At 35.7% G+C, this 16,630-nt stretch overlaps 1 protein-coding gene across 1 annotated transcript; it reads right to left on the bottom strand.

Annotated features, from left to right (window-relative positions):
- Window positions 1–3,029: 3,029 nt before the first annotated feature.
- On the bottom strand, window positions 3,030–15,320 carry LOC117343683 (NADH dehydrogenase [ubiquinone] 1 alpha subcomplex subunit 10, mitochondrial-like). Its single transcript, XM_033906143.1, has 8 exons — window positions 14,668–15,320; window positions 13,357–13,443; window positions 12,961–13,082; window positions 12,293–12,381; window positions 11,831–11,885; window positions 8,939–9,051; window positions 5,984–6,107; window positions 3,030–3,332 (listed from the first exon to the last, which is right to left on the bottom strand). Exons 1-8 carry the CDS (start codon window positions 15,209–15,211, stop codon window positions 3,279–3,281), a joined length of 1,188 nt encoding a protein of 395 aa, XP_033762034.1. The 5' UTR covers window positions 15,212–15,320; the 3' UTR covers window positions 3,030–3,278.
- Window positions 15,321–16,630: the final 1,310 nt, after the last annotated feature.

Raw genomic sequence — 16,630 nt, 5'->3', positions numbered from 1 at the left:
TAACATACAACACATTGTCACCAACAATGAGATCCTACATTTAACAAACAACACATTGTCATCAACAATGAGATCCTACATTTAACATACAACACATTGTCATCAACAATGAGATCCTACATTAAACATACAATACATTGTCATCAACAATGAGATCCTACATTTAACATACAACACATTGTCATCAACAATGAGATCCTACATTTAACAAACAACACATTGTCATCAACAATGAGATCCTACATTTAACATACAACACATTGTCACCAACAATGAGATCCTACATTTAACATACAATACATTGTCATCAACAATGAGATCCTACATTATACATACAACACATTGTCATCAACAATGAGATCCTACATTTAACATACAACACATTGTCATCAACGGGTTAAGAAAATAAAATCCTTTAAGAGAGACAGTGAAGGTGCTGATGAATCTAATACATCTTGAGAAAACGAATGATAGGACATCAAATACATGATCATCTGTCATGTTTTACTGTCGGGTTTGGGTACCGGTGTTCTCCCCAATTGAACTTTCCCAATATTACCCCCATCTTTCCCCAGTTGCAAGATAGTAACTGTCTATGATTTTGTTTGTTTGTTTTTGTTTAACGTCCTATTAACAGTCAGGGTCATTTAAGGACGTGTCAGATTTTGGAGGTGGAGGAAAGCCGGAGTACCCGGAGAAAAAACCACCGGCCTACAGTCAGTACCTGGCAACTGCCCCACGTAGGTTTCGAACTGTCTATGATATAGACTCCATCAAAAACATTATAATACAGCATTTCATCATATTATTAAATAACAATCTTAATTCATTTATAATTCCATACGTCGTAAAATTCCCAACTTTTACTTTTGTGCAATGAACTAAAAACATGGACACTTTTTGGAAAGAAGTTTAAAAAAAAAGTTATTATGAAAGACTTGGCATAATGCCATATTGTGTTACCATGAAAGATGAATTGACAAACGATTTGTTACGAGAATGGACGTCACTAAACACAATACCAAGATTTCGGAACAAACTCGTCCGAAGGAAGACAAAAGAAAGCCACGAGACGCGACGTCTTAGGAAGGACAAATGGTGTACCTTTTATATATACGACACTGGAAGAACTCTCATCAAAAATATATCCTACAATGTATTTCAATAAGAGTACTTTGTTGATTAGAATTCACCATTACTATGTTTCTCACTTTCATAACTATCCATTAAGTCATTTGGTTTACTCTCAGACTTTGAGCAATGAGCCAAAAGACGCTACCCCACTAGGAACTCTTGGTCCTATGTTTTTTGTACTTCCCAAAGTTATGCATGGTTATCCATGCGTGTATTTTTGTGCTTTGCTTTAGAAGAATTCTCAGACAAGTGAATACCACATTTTAGAAAATTGATATATGACCTACATCATAATGTTTTGTCATAATTTGACTGTTGGTGATTCCAGGGACCACACGTATGGAACGCTAGAAGGATCTAAATAAACTAATGGTTAGATTTAGTAGGGAGTCGTTACTTTTACGTACAATATAGCTCAGGAGTTTTGAGAAGTTGAAAATGTGAAAATGTTAACTGATGAACAAAAATGCACGACAATGGACAAAGCAGGTTTGGAAAAAGTAATGGGGCTTTGCTCAGGTGACCCAAAAGGAAAAGAAAAAAGAATCTAACTGATCCTAGGCAACCATGGTTTGATTTCCCAATGGGACATCAGGTACGGGGTCACCTGACCAACCACTTAGTTTTCTGGTGGTACTCCAGTTTCCTACCACTGTAAGACCCCTCCGTGCATCCATTCGAAAGTGTGATTTATATAAGTTGATAAAGCTTGTTTTGCAATTGTTTTAAAATACATAGTTTACATTGTGAATCTAGTAATAGACACAGCATGTCTAAAACTTGTGCTGAATACCATTTTATTAAATTATCAGAGAAGGCTAGCTAGGATTGTTTAGTTAAATCATTTAATCTCCAACTCCAGCATACTATTGGCACAATATCAGGTCTGGGGAGTCTCTATCCAGAAATTATTGTTTAAAAGATTTTAACATATTTGACACCTGTGACCTTGAATGTAGGCCAAGGTTATTAATTTGAACAAAATAAGTAAACCTTCATCCAAGCATGCTACAGACCTAATATCAAGTGCCTGGGCCACTTGGTTATTGAGAAGTTGTTTAAAGATTTGAGCGTATTTGACACTTGTGACCTTAAAAGTAGGTCAAGGGCATTCACTTAAACAATCTTGACCGCCCTTCATGCAAGCATGCTACAGGCCCAATATTAAATCCCTGGGCCTCTTAGTTATGGAGAAGAAGAAATTTCAAGATTTTAGCCTATTTTATCCCAATGACCCTGAAAGTTGGTCTAGGACATTCGTTTGAACAAACTTGGTAGACCTTCAAATAAGCTTGGTACAGGCCTAATATCAAGTCCTTGGGCCTCTCCGTCATTAAGAAGTTGTTCAAATATTTAAGCATGTATGGCTCCTGTGACCTTGAATGTGGGTCAAGGTCATTCATTAGAACAAACTTGGTAGCCCTTAACCCCAACATGCTAAAGGCCCAATATCATGTCCATGGGCCTCTTGGTTATTAGAAAAGTTGTTATAAAACATTTTAGGCTATTTGACCTGTGACTTTGCACATTGGTTAAGGTCATTCATTTGAAAAAACTTAGCCCTTCACCCAAGCATACAGCATGACCGATATCAGGTCTCTGTGCCTTTTGGTTTTTGAGAACAAGTTGTTCAAAGTTGACACCGGACAACAGATGTAGCACCACAGCCCTTCGGGCAGGTGAGCTAATAAATACCTACATTTACAGTCACATATTCTGATGTTGCATAATTCCCAACTGAGAAAAAAGTGCCATTCTAACTGCTTGATACTGAATTTTGGTATTTCTCATGTGAAATTATATGATTTCCTGTGAAGGTGAATGATTTCCACAAATATATAATTCAAGATATTTCACAACATGAAAATTTAATACAGAAAAAACAACACTTGGGAATCAGTACCAGATTTATTACAAACCAATTCTAATTCAAAATGTCACAAAAATGTTCTCTCATAAATATATTCATCCATTCAGTATTCTTCACAGCACTATCAAAGTATCAGATTTACTGAAGTTTCAGTTCAGTTAGTGTCTGAGAAACTGTGGTTACGACCTTGTCCTTGTTGACATTTTCTCATGTTTATTGACCTTGAACTGTCTGACCTTTCACCTCGGATACAGATGTTGACTAAATCCCGACATTAGTAACGTTGAGTTTCTGGATTGTAGTATTGTTCATACTTGTGTCCAGGGTGCTGAAATGTAAGAATAAGAAAAGGATGTGTTGATGCTTTTGTTATTTTATATTTATAATAGTTTGAACAATGCAAATACTTTAATCTTCTTTATCATTGATTTCTGTGATTTCCCTTTGAATGATAAGGATCAGATTACTATTAAAAGGAAAATGACTTGTTAATATCATATATATTCTAATAAGTTGATATGTAATGTTTAAAATAACACAAAATAACATCAACCATACTGGGTATTGGATACATATCCTGAACCGGCCCCTGCTAAAATTAGTTACAGTGACCTTGACCCCAAATCTCTGAAACTCGAGATATTATGGTCTTTCATCATTGTGTTGAGCTTGATCGAAATCAATGAATGAAGCTGCTAGAGTGCTGACAAACTTTGGTGTCAGACAGAGAGGCTAGAGCGCTGACAAACTTTGGTGTTATGTATGTTTATACATACAAGACAGACAGAGAGGCTAGATCGCTGACAAACTTTGGTGTCAGACAGAGAGGCTAGATCGCTGACAAACTTTGGTGTTATGTATGTTTATACATACAAGACAGACAGAGAGGCTAGAGTACTGACAAACTTTGGTGTATGTATGTTTATACATACAAGACAGACAGAGAGGCTAGAGTACTGACAAACTTTGGTGTATGTATGTTTATACATACAAGACAGACAGAGAGGCTAGATCGTTGACAAACTTTGGTGTTATGTATGTTTATACATACAAGACAGACAGAGAGGCTAGAGTACTGACAAACTTTGGTTTGGTGTTATGTATGTTTATACATACAAGACAGACAGAGAGGCTAGAGTAATGACAAACTTTGGTGTCAGACAGAGAGGCTAGATCGCTGACAAACTTTGGTGTCAGACAGAGAGGCTAGAGTACTGACAAACTTTGGTGTATGTATGTTTATACATACAAGACAGACAGAGAGGCTAGATCGTTGACAAACTTTGGTGTATGTATGTTTATACATACAAGACAGACAGAGAGGCTAGAGTACTGACAAACTTTGGGTATGTATGTTTATACATACAAGACAGACAGAGAGGCTAGAGTACTGACAAACTTTGGTGTATGTATGTTTATACATACAAGACAGACAGAGAGGCTAGAGTACTGACAAACTTTGGTGTCAGACAGAGAGGCTAGAGTACTGACAAACTTTGGTGTTATGTATGTTTATACATACAAGACAGACAGAGAGGAAACCTATAGTTCCCCCAGTTTAGGGAACTAATAATTAACCCCAATTCTAAAACTCTTTGGTAAGCTCGGTTATGATTCCAAAACCAAAATACTTAACTGAGTATGTTATATTTGTTGTTTTCCTCCATTTCAGTGATTTTTTCAGTGGATGCATTGAGGTAAACAAAACATTTTTCCCCTGATAAAACATTCTGAAATTGTTGTATATATTATAGACCATGGATCCTGACTTTAATGCTGTCTGATATTTTCTATTATGAAATTGTTTAAATTTCTTGTTGATAAAAGTTTGACAAGAACATGTATACATGAATACCTGGTTTAGTGACCACCTGTACTAATTGACCTCTGTATTAAACCTTATTTTCCCAGCCCAATGTTATTTACTATACTAGTTACCTATACCTGAATTTAGAGACCTCCTGTCATATGTGACCTATCTATTGTCTGCCTTGGAAGGTCACATACGCCAGGTTTTACAGTTAATCAAGTACAGTTTAACCTGGATATACTGCCACCCTCTGTCCGATAAGTGATGGGTTTTCGATTTTTTTCCCAAATACATTTGTGATATCCTACATTGTATATAATTAATAAAATATGTCAAGTTCAAAAACCACTTTAATTAATTGATGCCAATATTTTGGGTCAATGTTTAGTGAGTGTGTAAAGTAATTCATGCTATTTTAACAGACTAATGAAGTGATCGCCACATATAATCAAATTTCATTAAATCTTGTGAAAAAAGTTATAGCCCTATTAAACAAGATAGAGATGAAATGTTATACTGGAAATGTCATGCTGTAAGACACAGTATTTGGGCTGGTTCTAACAACAATTTAATTTTTCACTGCGGGATAATTATCATAAATGCAATGGTACATGTTCATTTGTCCATATTACCGATTTACATTAAAGAACTATACAGAACCGTTTCTCCAAAATATTTTTAAACAGAGTGAATGATTAATTAATTTTAAATCATGGCCTCCACTAGGGATTGAACCTCGTACCACTGGCTTACTAGTCTTACGCTCAACAGATCATGCTAAAGAGAAGATCTCTCTAGCCGAGCAGTATATTGCAGATAGTATTTACCAGGGTTACACTGTTAATACAACACATAATTCTTTCTCATAGAGAAGCCATGTCACAATCAAAGCTGAGCAGGTTGTACTCGTAAATTTGAAAGGCCTCCTCCCAGGAATCTGTCAGCTGTGAAGTGACTTAGCCACCGACCCAATCACAGGTAATTTCTGTTATCAGAGAGCCACCGACCCAATCACAGGTAATTTCTGTTATTCGAGGTCCACAAAGGGATGGTATCTGCACATTAGTTCTCAAAACATCATGGTAAATGGCAGTATGCCAGTCTGGCATTTCAATGGACACATTTACCATACAATGGCAATATCTCAAGGGATAACTGTTTATACTTACCTCCATCAAAATAGTCTCTACTTCTTCAACTTCATTTGAATCATAATTTAATTCATCTATATCTTCTGGCGTATTAATTTCCTCGAATATTTTGTTCCAGTTCCAGTTATAATTCTTCCCATACCTTTAAATGAAAACAAAACTGGTACAGAGCATCCATACATAATTAAAAAACAGAAGTAACTAGAACTGTCGCCAGGATGGCTGACTAATACCCCCGCAATCTGCACGAGTCAATGGTGAATTGGAACTCTTAATTAGAGGCTAACTAAGATAACCCAGTAATATAGTGACCAGTTGCCATAGCAACCATAATTTGGGAAAAAGAAAGTGGCATGCACTTCTACACATGGTCCTCTATATTTGTGTGAAGTGTCATTGAAATCGGCCCTTCGATTTAGGAGGAGTTGTCCGGACAAACTTAAAGTTATGGTTCTTATCGGAAAACCTGTTTATAGTGACCAGTTGCCATAGCAACCATAATTTGGAGAAAAAGAAAGTGGCATGCACTTCTACACATGGTCCTCTATATTTGTGTGAAGTTTCATTGAAATCGGCCCTTCGGTTTAGGAGGAGCTGTCCGGACAAACTTAAAGTTATGGTTCTTATCGGAAAACCTGTTTATAGTGACCAGTTGCTATAGCAACCATAATTTGGAGAAAAAGAAAGTGGCATGCACTTCTACACATGGTCCTCTATATTTGTGTGAAGTTTCATTGAAATCGGCCCTTCGGTTTAGGAGGAGTTGTCCGGACAAACTTAAAGTTATGGTTCTTATCAGAAAACCTGTTTATAGTGACCAGTTGCCACAGCAACCATAATCTTTAGAAAAAGAAAGTGGCATGCACATCTACACATGATCATTAATATGTGTGTGAAGTTTCATTGGAATCGGCCCATCAGTTTAGGAGGAGTTGTCCGGACAAAACATGTCTACAGACGGACGGACGGACAGACAACCTGATTCCAGTATACCCCCTAACTTCGTTGCGGGGGTATAATAATTACCACACCATTATGCATTTCACTTTCAAAATCAAAATTTCCAAACTCAAATTTTATGGATTTTCCCCAGGAATCAGGAGCAGATAACTAGCCTTAGAGGTGATAAACAGGTGCCAACTGCAGCAGATAGCACCAGTTAAAGTGAGTTAAAGTAAGTTAAATTTCTCTATAGGAAAACATTACAAAATTTTAAAAAGGGTCCCTCAAATAAGATTTTTTCCATAAATTCTGTAACGCTTTTTTATGGAAAATTTTAATCTAAAGTGTTCCCTCAAGTTAAGGAATGTTAAGAAACCGAGCTCTGATAAGGGAATTTTTTCGGATATATGCCTTTGGCCAAATATTGATTTGTGGATCGTCAATCTAAGCAATTGTGGGAGTCTGGGGTCCGAGCCAATCTCTTTTTTAGGGACAATGAAAGGAAATGCTCTCAGGTGTCCTATGGATATTGTCTATCTTAACAAAGTTCAATTAAAGTTTAATTTGATCAAATCTAAGGTTTGTTAAAGAAATGGGCTTCTTAAAGTGAACACTGAATAATTTTTGTTATGGTTACTGGTTGTTAGATAAAGTTGTAAAATAAAGTATTGTGAAGAAATAAAGTGTAATGTGAAAATATTGTATCATTATAGAGATATGCACGATTTTGTGGAATGTACACCTGTACACGAATGTCATTTTTCCTAGTTAGTGACATATCTAGCTGTGACGTCACAGGTGGCATTCATCGCATTGTGTATAAATAAATGACACAGATGAAGCATGAGATAAAATATAACCGTGTAATACTGAGCGATATCACAGTATCTTAACAAAAGAGTATAAGGCATTGAACAACTGGTATGTGTTATACTGAAGAGACAATATTGGGAGTATGTCAGGTTGTACCGCGATGTAAATTGTGTAGAATATGGATGAAATTTGTGTAAATAAAATGAAAAAATAGCAATGATCTATATGCTTCTCACATATGTTATCACATAAGACTACATGTTCTCCTACTCTAAAATCACCAAAATATCTACACGGAAAATATATTTATTACTGTGATATACATGTAGGTCGACTACACAAAATAGAAATATCAGATTATTACTTGGATGTTCTAGGCCTAGTTAGGCTTTATCCCTAACAAGGAGGATGTTCTAGGCCTAGTTAGGCTTTATCCCTAACAAGGAGGATGTTCTAGGCCTAGTTAGTCTTTATCCCTAATAAGGAAATATCAGATAATTACTTGGATGTTCTAGGCCTAGTTAAGCTTTATCCCTAATAAGGAAATATCAGATAATTACTTGGATGTTCTAGGCCTAGTTAAGCTTTATCCCTAATAAGGAAATATCCTGAACAATATTTACATAAGTTTTCTCTGATTTAACACAAAACAACTTTAGTCATTTTCAACTTCTAGTATTCATACTAAAACTACAGAAAGCTGTGTTTATAAGTGGGGTTAGGCCTACTCTCACCATACTGGCTTTAGGTGACTCTCACACTTGTGACATCACTGCGCAGAATCTCATTATAGCAACAAACAGCCCCAGAGCTGATTGGCTACTGACAGGTAAAAATAGTCAGTTTTGATAGGTTATATCTCGCGACAGAGAAGGCGATTTTTGATGCAGTTTTCAATAGTTTCTAATGTTCAAGCGAACAAATTCACAGTCAAAAATGGACACTGACTGTCTTGCCAGATGACCAGACGAAGCACTACGACATAAGCTTACTTGCCCTTCAGGCAGATGACCTTAAAAACTGAATTACATGTATATGGAACTTCTAAATCTAACGCCAAAAATAGCCTCTTAATCACACTATTACTCTATTGTTGTGCAAAATGCTTTTAATCTTACTTTTGCCTCTTCATTTTGGCTATATTTGTTTTCGCATTTTATGAATTTTAAGTCGGAATAAGGTTAAGCTTAGTTATCAGAATCCTTTAAATCTACTCACTGGTATCTAATGAGGTTCATGTCAATACCAAGTGGTGGTTCCCATTCAATGAACTTAGTGTCCTCATTCACCCTTGGCCCATCCAAACTGGTCTCATTCAGATCTTCAAAAATCTAAACAAAAAGCAAACATTCACATTAAAGAAGTTTTCCTAAAACAAATGAGGACATGACAAGAACAATGTTTAATAAAAGCACCTATTAGTTCTTTTTCTCGCTGAGTGGGCTGACATAATGAAATAGTTTTTTCAATGTATATCAAAGGTCACAGTGGTTGGTCAGCCGATTTATCTGATGTTGTGTTGACTGTGACAAGTGTTAGTTTCATGCCGTGTGATTCTCTAACAATGTTAGATTTAGACTACTCTGAAACAAAGTGTATCAACGAGACCGAACCGTAGAAAGTCGAGACATCTTTCAAAATTGTTTCATCAGATTCCCACCTTCCCCATCCCAACGCAGGTTTAAATTAAGGCTGTTTGCGAATCATTTAAACTGTAGGCGCCTGATGAAAATTAATATCCACCTCATATAAAATTTACCACCAAGTGGAACTAACATAAAATACCTTCAGGGAAATACCCAATAGTGGTGGACTAAAACATTTAACCTAGTTGTCTACAGATGTCACTGCCGCGGGTATGTATATATAGCAATTGATCACCAGGACTATTTATTCACAAATAAGCTCCTAATCACAAATAAGCTCCTAACCACAAATAAGCTCCTAACCCCAAATAAGCTCCTAATCACAAATAAGCTCCTTACCCCAAATAAGCTCCTAACCCCAAATAAGCTCCTAACCCCAAATAAGCTCCCAAACCCAAATAAGCTCCCAAACCCAAATAAGCTCCTAACCCTACATAAGCTCCAAACCACAAATATGTTCCTAACCCCAAATAAGCTCCTAATCACAAATAAGCTCCTAACCACAAATAAGCTCCTAACCACAAATAAGCTCCTAACCCCAAATAAGCTCCTAACCCCAAATAAGCTCCCAAACCCAAATAAGCTCCTAACCACAAATATGCTCCTAACCACAAATATGCTCCTAACCACAAACAGACCTCTCAGGGATTTACCAGACACAAATTCCTGCGTATATTACTCCCAAAATATGGCATGGGACTCTCATATAGGATACCCCTGCATCCCATGGGACGCACTTATTCATACTGGTTTCTTCCATGATACAATGTCTTTGTTGGATCCATGCTATATTTGCATTTAACATTGACAAATTGGAACGATCTTGATAAATAAAATATACATCGACTGTTTGGAAATACCTGTTTCTATTTATAGCAACAAGTGCAATTTCCGTTTCAATAGGGGCTTATAGGGGGGGGGGGGGGTGGGGGTGGGTTGAGTATTGAATTACTAACATAAACACAAACACACGTGGATCTAGTACACTTGAACTCTGCACATCATTTGTGTTAGAAATTAAGGGCTCGGCTGTACCACAAGATACTGTACAATTTGAATGACAATGATCCTAGGAGTGATTAAAGTACAGAGTGAAAGTCTGAGAAATACATCATGATAATTATTTCACAGAGACCTTCAAAAAACGATCTTTTTATCTTATATTTAGCAAAATCCTCAGCTGAAAGTTGTGATTATATCTTGGTAAATTGTTGGCAAAACTTTTTAATCAAGTGCAAGACAAATGACAAAGGCACCTGGAAGAAATTAATGCAAAATCCATGAAAGAAAAATTGCATGATGCTGAAAAGGGTTCTGACTACCTATTTTCCCCAGGGGAGATAACTCTGATAAGAGATAGGACTTTCTCAAATTTTGATTGATGATAAAGGAATTGTACCAATTTAACTACAGTTAGCAGACATGGTATATCTAGGGGGAAGCAAAACAATATGATTTAAAATCATTAATGATATTTCAGATCTAGATATTATTGAAAAAAATAAATAACCTGCACTGTACATATTAATTTTAATGAATATTTAAAATTCTGAAATGGATTCCACCATGTATTATATTTTATGATCATTGGTTTAAAAAAGTGAACTGTATAGTTTTACTATTGAAACAGTTCTCAAGGTACTTGAAAAGACATTTCAAAACACTTGGAGAAAAAGAATAAAAAAGAATAACATTTATTCCAATTAGAATCTGCAGTAACATAATTTAACCACCAAATGAATCATATTTTGTATAGTACAATAGAGCATGTGATTATCAATGATCTCATAATGCATACTTAATAAAAATAATCCTATCTACCTGCATGTAATAATATATATTAAGTATATTATTGAAACTTAAATTAAATACTTATTTCATTTTCATATCAAACAGGAACCAGACATACAAGTTACATAATGGATAATAGTTCAACAATTAGGCATTGAAAATATTAATTTCATCAAGCATTTAATTATGATTCAGGATGGCATTGATATGCTAGGCTGACTTATATTTAGCAGAGTTATTAGCAAAAACAGCAATGTGAAATATGTGGACTCCAAATTTTTCTTCATGGACCCTCAAATTTTTTGGCTGGCAGTCCCAAGGACTCCCGTTTTAAAATGTGAGGTAAATCCCTGACCTCTTTCTTCATTTCTGCAAAATCATCAATTCTTAAAAGAATATTACATTTTAAAGTGGTTGACAAATAAGCCCTCCTTAAGCTTTTAGTACTAATTTTTTACACAAGGGCGCAAGGCAATTAGGGCAAGATTTCCAGATCGGAAGTGGAAAGGTATGCGGTCATAGACACATGGAGGTCACCTGTCTGAAAATGCAAGTTTCCTCTGCGTACTCTGGTTTCTTCCCAGAGCAGGACCCACACCCTACCCTCCTGTGAACATCTATCCGTGCCAACAAAAGTGTTTAAATTTCAAATTGGTATTAGCATTCTACTCACCAGCTCAAAGTCCAGTGGACTGGTCATGTCGTAAGTCTTTATTTCTGACAGGTCCCTGTAAATATAGGACAAATCACTTTATATCTTGTTATTTGAATGTGAAATATAAAATATGTAACATTTTAACATCAAAACAACAGGCAAGTCCAGAACATCATCATTTCTAAATTTTGACTAGTTCCAATGCTATGAGATATAATAATAGGCTTTGGTTTGGATACTAACTTTTTGAGTGGGTCCCTCAGGAAAACCCAATTCGGAGAGTCCAAGACTCAAATATCTGAGTACCAAAAATCAATGCACTTTGTAACTGAACTTTGATCATTATAGCACAGTCTGCAGATTCCTTATCATCAGAATATTCCCTAAATCCAAAATGTTTTCAAACAATGCTTTAAAGGCAGGCTAGCAGAAGGGACATATACTTATATTTAAATACAATAGTCTGAGGACAGGACTTACTTGAATTGAGGGAAGATATCAGATTGGTAGACATTCTCTATGTCACCTAGGAACTTTTCTGTCAGAATGGTGCTGTTCACTTCCCATGGCTGAAAATACCAGAAATACAATTAAAAACCATCTACAATAGTGCAATGTGCAGATATGCTAGTACTTGATGTTTGCCATCATATGAATTTTGATATTTCAAAAAAGGATGACTGAAAGTATTTTGGTCACATCAGCCTATAGGCAGAGTTCATGGAGGTTAAGTCATTCTATCAACAGAGTTCAAAGATGTATTCAATATGATGTAAATTTGCCTCTAATTAGGACGTTATTCAGTAGTTTTGGTTGAGATTGTCATTTTAGGTAGAAACTTGGTGGGAAGGAAATTATTTTGAGTAAAATGCAAATTTTGAAAAATTGGCTTGAATCTAAAATACACACTCATGAATTATTAGGAATGACCTAGGGCCCATGATCAGCCAGAAAGCCTGCCAGAAAACATCCTGCTACTATAGACACTGCTCTTACGATTTTGATAAACTCATCTTAACTATCAGCTTGCCTGGAAGTTTATTTTCAGTTTAATATGTATTGGATGACATCATATCACCAATCCTTCTGGCCTACGGGTAAACAAACAATTTGAAATCTACAGAAAACCATGCATCGTATATAAATACCCGTCCTCTTTTCTTGATCTGTTCCATGCAGTACTGAGTGGGTGCGTCCAGGTATATAAAGAGATGTGGACTGATAAGCTCAACCTGTGTATTGTAGTACACACGCGAGTAATGCTGGAAGCCTGCAATCAAATCACATAATTGTGTATGGAGTAAGTGACAAGAAAAGAGATAAAAGCAGACTTTGTTTTAAAATTTCTTGAAAAACTAAATTGTTACTAAAAAATGTTGATGTCAAATTACAAAAGAAGCACACAAAATCTGAAGTCAAACAGTATTGACATCATCATGGGGTGCAGGTCTAGTTTTTTTTTTACTTGTTTAGGATGGGAAATTTATATTCATATTTTAGGAGGAAGAATTTGACAACAATTCCCACATAAGACATGTAATCACCTTTAGCAGTAAAAACTCCACTCTTCCTCAGTGCTTTTGCAAAAACAAGGTCACTGAAAACACTTCTGATCATCACCACGCCTTGACCTGGTAAAATACAAAGAAATTAATGATAAACAATACAAAAGTTACGACAAGCTGCGCATAATATTTAACCATTACATGTGCAAAAAGCAAGGGATATTGATTATTTACCTTGTTTTCACAGACTTTAGGTGAACTAGACTTACGAGAGGAAGAACATATATAAAGATAAAAATAAATGGCCTTTTCAGTGAAGTTTAAAGTATTTCAGTGAAAATAATACCATTTCTCTACTAGCCTATTAGTGTGACTGCAATATAAACCAAAAGCCCTAATATACAAATTGAACAAGTGACTAGGGCTTTTGGCCAAGGTGAAAAATTTAACTAAAACGTTATTTACTGCCATGGCTTCAAGTAATTTTTTTGTTATAGTATTCCTTGCAAACAAAATGACATCAGAAAAAACAGGATACACCGTTGTGTCCCAAACATAAACATAATTTGTAGAAGAGCTGATGTTCTTCAAAGAGTTTTCTGATCAACAGATGAAATTTTGATCATAGGTGGTAAGCACACTCATAAGTCAAAGACTGATTATTATATAATATTCTCTTTTTAACATAGAGAATATTATATCATAATCGGAGTTTGACTGAAGAGTGTGATAAACACCTTATTGCATTTTTGCCAGTGAAATATAGAAATTTATCAAACTAATAAAACTTGTATTTTCACTGCAGCGATGAGCAGTGAAAATATAAGATTTTGCAGTGAAAATATAAGTTTTGCAGTGAAAATATATGTTTTCCGTTTTTGACCAATCAGAGCGGACCTTTGTATTCACCTCGTTGAAACTTGATTTTTCCAATCGAAGGGGAGATAGATTAATTGGTTATTTTGCTGTATTTCTAAAATATTCAGACTAGTTTTTGACAAATTACTCACTTGACGTTAGCTATTCATACACAGATTCTCCCATAACAGCGGAAAACGCTTAAATTGCGTTGATCAGTCCTTTCAAAATGGTGCCGTCAAGTTGATGTGAAGTAACGTCACAAAGAGATGACGTCATTACTGATTCCCGCACTTTTTGACACTATTCATTTTTTGATGTTTTTAATTTTGTTTTTAAGTTTATGAAATGCAATATGTTATATTAAACGGGAAACCATTCAATATATCCTAGTATATATTTTGACGGCATGCACATGTTGTGACGAGAACTGGTACTCTGTAAGAACTGAACAATTCAATTTTATTCTAACATGTTGCTGTGTATTATTACCTGTATTCCATATGTGGCTCACTGCCTCTCTGTACCTTTCAAATTTCTCCTGGTATAGTTCTAGTTGTGTTCTAAGAAAATGGCGGGCATCCTTAGGATTCTTGCTAGTATACAGCATTTCCATATCCCAGAATTTCACCTTGTCTGAAACTTGTTCATTTGTTTGTCTAATGTCATACCCCTGACCTTTTATAAAATATTCTTCTTCTGTGAATTCTGGTATGAATTTCATCCCAAACTCCTCGGCAACTTTTCTCCCAAATTCTTCTTTCTCGACTCCAACATTTCCTTCAATAACTATGAGCTTGGAGTTTTCATCTAATCGATTGACTGTTTTATTTGTGAAGATCTGAGGATATCGTAATGGTTTCGTTTCATATGAATATGGTGCCATTCGACTTTTTCTCCGGCTGGCGTATTCTGGGTCGGAGATGGACGTCAGACTAGCCGCCGGTACATTTGACTTAAACAACCCATTGACGGGGCCTACCGTACGCTTCAAACATGGAACAATGTTCCTGTTTGCCCAAAGAAGGATCCGCATTTTGTCAAATCTGCAATCGAAGGCGATATACCACTACTGCAATATCGTCAATGTTTCATTTTTCCGATGCCCTCCAACACCGGAAACAGTTTTACAGCACCAACATGTACGTGTGTCAATGACACGAACTACGGCAACAAAAGAACGACAACTCCATATTTCGCGGGGAAACACATTGAAATCAGAAATTTAATATACACACTAGAACCAGCGAGTTGTTTTTGTATGTTAATAATCAAATAAAATCATTTTTTATTCCTCTGATACGAGATTATAGAATAAAGAGCAAAATAGACATTTGACACAATTGTGGATAATATTACATCATATAGCCTACTCAGAGACTATTTAGTATATAGGTCTCTGATATACTGTAGTTGTTATTGGTCTCAATAAATGTCAAGACTGTCTCTCTCATACTAGATAGATTGCTGGTAGGTATCATGAATATCCCGGTGTCTCAAAAAGTCAGCATTTGCGTCGAGTCTTTCAGTCAATAAGATATTTTCTGTATTGCCTATTGAAGTTTTTATAATTCATTTCCAGGACTGTTTTGTCGGAAATTCCACATATCGTAAATAGTTTAAAAGATAATTTTGTAAGTCATACTTCGATAATATTTTCCAGACGTCAGGAATAAAACCCAGCTGATGTTTTGTCTGTTTTTCTATTGTGCAGTCGTGCTAAGGAAATACACACCAGAACCAGCTGTCTGATTGGTTGTTTTTATATGTTGATATGTTTGATTTTGTTATGATATAATCGTATTTCCTTTTTAAAACTTCTGAATATTTGATTATGCCAGCGATCAACGCGCAGACTGATTCTACAGGAAAGTACTAATATATAGTATCTCATTGTCTCACTTTTCGAACAAGGATCTCCTTATTTTTAAAGGACCTAAGAGAATAAAAAAAAAATTGTGAATCGACTGCGGTTGGAAACGACAACAGCTTCCGCAATGAAGAGAATAATAGGGAAATGGGTCAAACACAATCCTAGAATTAAACTTGGGAAGCAGTACAATAGATTGTAACAGTTCAAACATGAAAACAGCAGTAATACAGACGCCGCTCGTATTCTGCTTGATTGTTTGATAGTAGGTCATGACAATCTCTGTAATATTTACACAAACTCTGTAATAGTTCCACAAGCTCGGTAATATTTACACAGTGTGTACCAGTACATCGCTACTGTCACTATACTATATGTAAATATGTGTGCCGTAATGTATACAGAACGTGTTATTTAACATTTAAACCACTGTATAATATCGTTATCCAACTAACCCAGACGGAATATAGATATCGCCTTGTAAACTATCGTCTGTTTGTGTTGCCACGATTTCAAAACAGTCACGTAATAATGTAAAAATAATTTCCGCGCTAAATTAAGAGGGGGATTCCCAACTAAATCGAG

This window comes from Pecten maximus, chromosome 15, assembly GCF_902652985.1.
Source record: "Pecten maximus chromosome 15, xPecMax1.1, whole genome shotgun sequence".
NCBI lineage: Eukaryota > Metazoa > Mollusca > Bivalvia > Pectinida > Pectinidae > Pecten > Pecten maximus.
The sequence above is the reverse complement of the archived record's forward strand: the minus strand, read 5'-3'. Positions and strand labels throughout refer to the sequence as shown.